This window comes from Thalia democratica, chromosome 1, assembly GCF_965202585.1.
Source record: "Thalia democratica chromosome 1, ktThaDemo2.hap1.1, whole genome shotgun sequence".
Classification (NCBI taxonomy): domain Eukaryota; kingdom Metazoa; phylum Chordata; class Thaliacea; order Salpida; family Salpidae; genus Thalia; species Thalia democratica.
Genome location: NC_139165.1, coordinates 34917522 through 34920851, shown reverse-complemented (window position 1 = coordinate 34920851; position 3330 = coordinate 34917522). Strand labels below are relative to the sequence as shown.

Sequence of the window (3330 nt, the reverse complement as noted above, 5' to 3'; positions counted from 1 at the left end):
AGTAGTAAATTACGAACACTTAATTCCATTACGATAGAAATATAATTAAAATTTTGAGCATAAACTAAAATTTTAAAGTGTTTTTTTAAAACTACGCAAGAAAATACTTCACATTTGACAAAAGAAAATTTTTCTACTCAACTTTAAAAAGGATAAACACGCCCTGTGCTTTTATGTAATGCTTTGTTTTTAATTTAAGAAATCAACATAAATGATTATGTTCAAATAACTTTTATGTTTTTTAAGTACGGAAACGTGCTTTCAATTTTTGAAGTAAACTATTTATACAAAATAAATTACTTTTTGAAAATTGATTCTTATGAAAGTTCATCAATTAAAGTCTAATTTTACTCGATTGATAATTATAGTATTTTTTACTTTGTGTATTTTCGTGTTTCTACATTTATTAAACTTGCAGATACAATTATATTAAATACTATGATTCAAAATACACTAAATTATAACCCAGTACCTGAAGCAAAAAAAGAAGACCTTTTCAGTAAGAGTTCAGAAGACATACCAAAAGATGCAAGTCTCAATCTAGTTAAAAACATGAAGAAAGAAGATTTTTCTCAAATGTGTATAAATAATGCTTTGAAATACATCAATGTAGATATGCTTCAACAAAAAGGTATACATTACTCATTCATTTCATTTAACTGTTATTACTTCATACGAAATTTATATTTGAACTAGTTTAAAAAAAGTAATATCGATTTTCAAAACATCTTCATCTTTTTTTGATAATTAGTTTATGATTTTTACCCTTTGTTGTCTATGTTATTTTGTTTAAATTTGTTCGCCGTGTTATTTTTCGCTTTACAAAAAAGTCTATAACGAAATTAAAATATTGCGATTTGATCAATTATTTAAAAAATCTATTATTAAAACGTTAAAGATATCGAGTCTCAAAATAGTTACAGTCTTGTTACTGTTGTTTTTAACTACTCTTCATGCAACAAGTCAAAAAAGGATTATGCTCAACAAACAAAAAAAACTAACAGTATATTCATGTTTTGACTTAAAAAAATTATTAATATAATTCATAAAATATTTATAATTAAGGCTGTTCTCACAATAAGTTAAAAAATAGTGTGAAATTTTTATATTATTTAAATGCTTGCGTTTTTATATTTAAATTCTACCTCGTGTCTTTTTCAAAGTTAAGCGTTAGGTTTTCTTATTTGACCGCAAGAAATTCTCTATATTTATATAACTAAACAACTGATTATTGCAAATTGTTAGTAGTTATATTCTAAGGTTTTTTTTGAAAGTGTATATTATTTTACCTTTAATCTTGTTTGACGCGATTCCTTTTACTTTTTAAGTCTCATTCTATTGTTTTTCGCTTGAGCACGTTTTTTTTTGTTGTTTACGCGTTTTAAAACTAAAATTTTTAGTGTTTAGAATGAATTTTTGCAGCTGTTTTATTGCAGCTTTGTTGTGCTGTGTTTAGCTAATGTACGTGTTTAGGTTTTAATTTTGATGTTTTTTTTAATTATAAAGTAAGCTATATCAGTTTAGTTCCAAAGTTTTGTGGACTAACATTAACAACAAAAGTTTTTAAAATGTATAACTTTATACTAGTTTTCAATATTTTAATAACCATTTAGGTTACTCTACTCGAAAAGTAAGTTTACTTGCAATAAAATCAAACAACCTTCTACAAAGTGAAGATTTAGACGAAAATGTTTGCAACTACTTAAAAAGAAAAATTACTACAGAAAATGTATTATCATTTTACTATTTTACTGAAATTTTTAAGCTAAATTATCTCTCTAAATTTACTTTAAGCTACATACAACGCTGTTTTACAATGACCGTTGATACTGGGGATTTTTTAAACTTAGATTTTCAGTCAGTAGCAAAAATTCTTTCATGCTCAGAATTGAACGTAACTTCAGAGCTAGAGATATTTAAAGTGGTAGAAATGTGGATTGACTACAACACTAAAGAAAGAAACAAATTTGCAAAAGACCTTTTATTAAAAGTGCGCATTCCGTTGCTCTCGGAAAATGAACTAAAATACATAAAGAAGTCGTTATTCAACCGAAATAAGTACTTATATACCATTACAGATGAAATATTGAAACAAAAGGATTTCTATTTCAAGGGAAAATCTCATGTTACAAGTAGAGACTGCACCCAAGGTGAGTTTAATGTTTTACTCTGCTGCGGAGCTGAATCGCCTAAAGATGAAATGCCAGATTCTAATGACGAAGAAGAAGATGAAGACGTAATACCTACGCGGGAATATTTTGATATTACTTCGACTGATATAAATCAGCTTTGTTTGAAAAACTTGAGTAGTTACAAAGTCATTGGTTCAAGGCTAAAAAAACTTTTTTACACTAGAAACGTGTTTTGTAAAGGCGAGCTTTATTTCTTCTCTGGCTTCAATGAAAACGGTGAAATTCAATCCATCGTAGAAAAATACTCAATGTTTACAAATAGCAGCGAAGTTATACCAGGTCTGCATTTTCATGGGAACCACTACTGTATTTGTAATTTCATGGATGAAATATACTTGATGGGAGGCGTGAAAGATGACGAGGAAACCGATGCATGCGTTAAATTTGACACAAAAGCTCATAAGTTCGAAAGTATTGCTAAAATGAACGACACCAGAGCAACAGCTGCGTGCACTGTCTTCAACGGAAACATTGTGGTATCAGGTGGATATAGCGCGGGAGGTTTTTTGAAATCAGTTGAGGCATACGATTATGCAGCTGACCAGTGGAAATACATGCCAAGCATGGTGCTCCGCAGAAGCGAGCACAGTCTAGCGGCGATCAGAAATAAAATGTTTGCTATTGGAGGCTGGCCAGATCAGTTTGAAGTTTTCGATGCAACCTCTAATGCTTTTGCGCTCATGAAAAACAGCGGAGGCTTTGACTTCAATGGCAATAATAACTCAAACAAAACCGTGTCGGTGGGAAACAAAATTTTTGTGTTTTTCGAGCACAGAAATACAGCTTTGTGTTACGACTTGGACATCGGTGAATGGACTGAAGAACCGTGTGAACTAACCAAAGACTTTGTTCAATTTTGCTGTGCTAAAGTGCCCGTTTTTAATACTTTTGTTAAGTAGGATTTTGCGGTGTACGACGCGATAACTAAAAAGATTTTTGTACATCAAGTCCTTAGAAAAAATATTTTGAGCGTTGTTTTATCGTTAAATAAACATATATATAATAAATTTAAACCAAGTTAGTAGTTGTCGCTTAGTGGTCGCATTTAACAGGTTTTTATTTCTGTAAGTGTAATTTTTAAACGAACATTTAAAATATTTAAGAATATATTTTTCACGAAGGGTCTAATATGCACAGA

The 3330-nt window shown here is 29.7% G+C and overlaps 1 protein-coding gene across 1 annotated transcript; it reads left to right on the top strand.

Moving 5' to 3' along the window:
* Positions 1–1816: 1816 nt before the first annotated feature.
* On the top strand, positions 1817–3091 carry LOC145835492 (spermatocyte protein spe-26-like). Its single transcript, XM_082943121.1, has one exon. The coding sequence runs from the start codon at positions 1817–1819 to the stop codon at positions 3089–3091; it is 1275 nt and encodes a 424-aa protein (XP_082799247.1).
* The last annotated feature ends 239 nt before the right edge of the window (positions 3092–3330 follow it).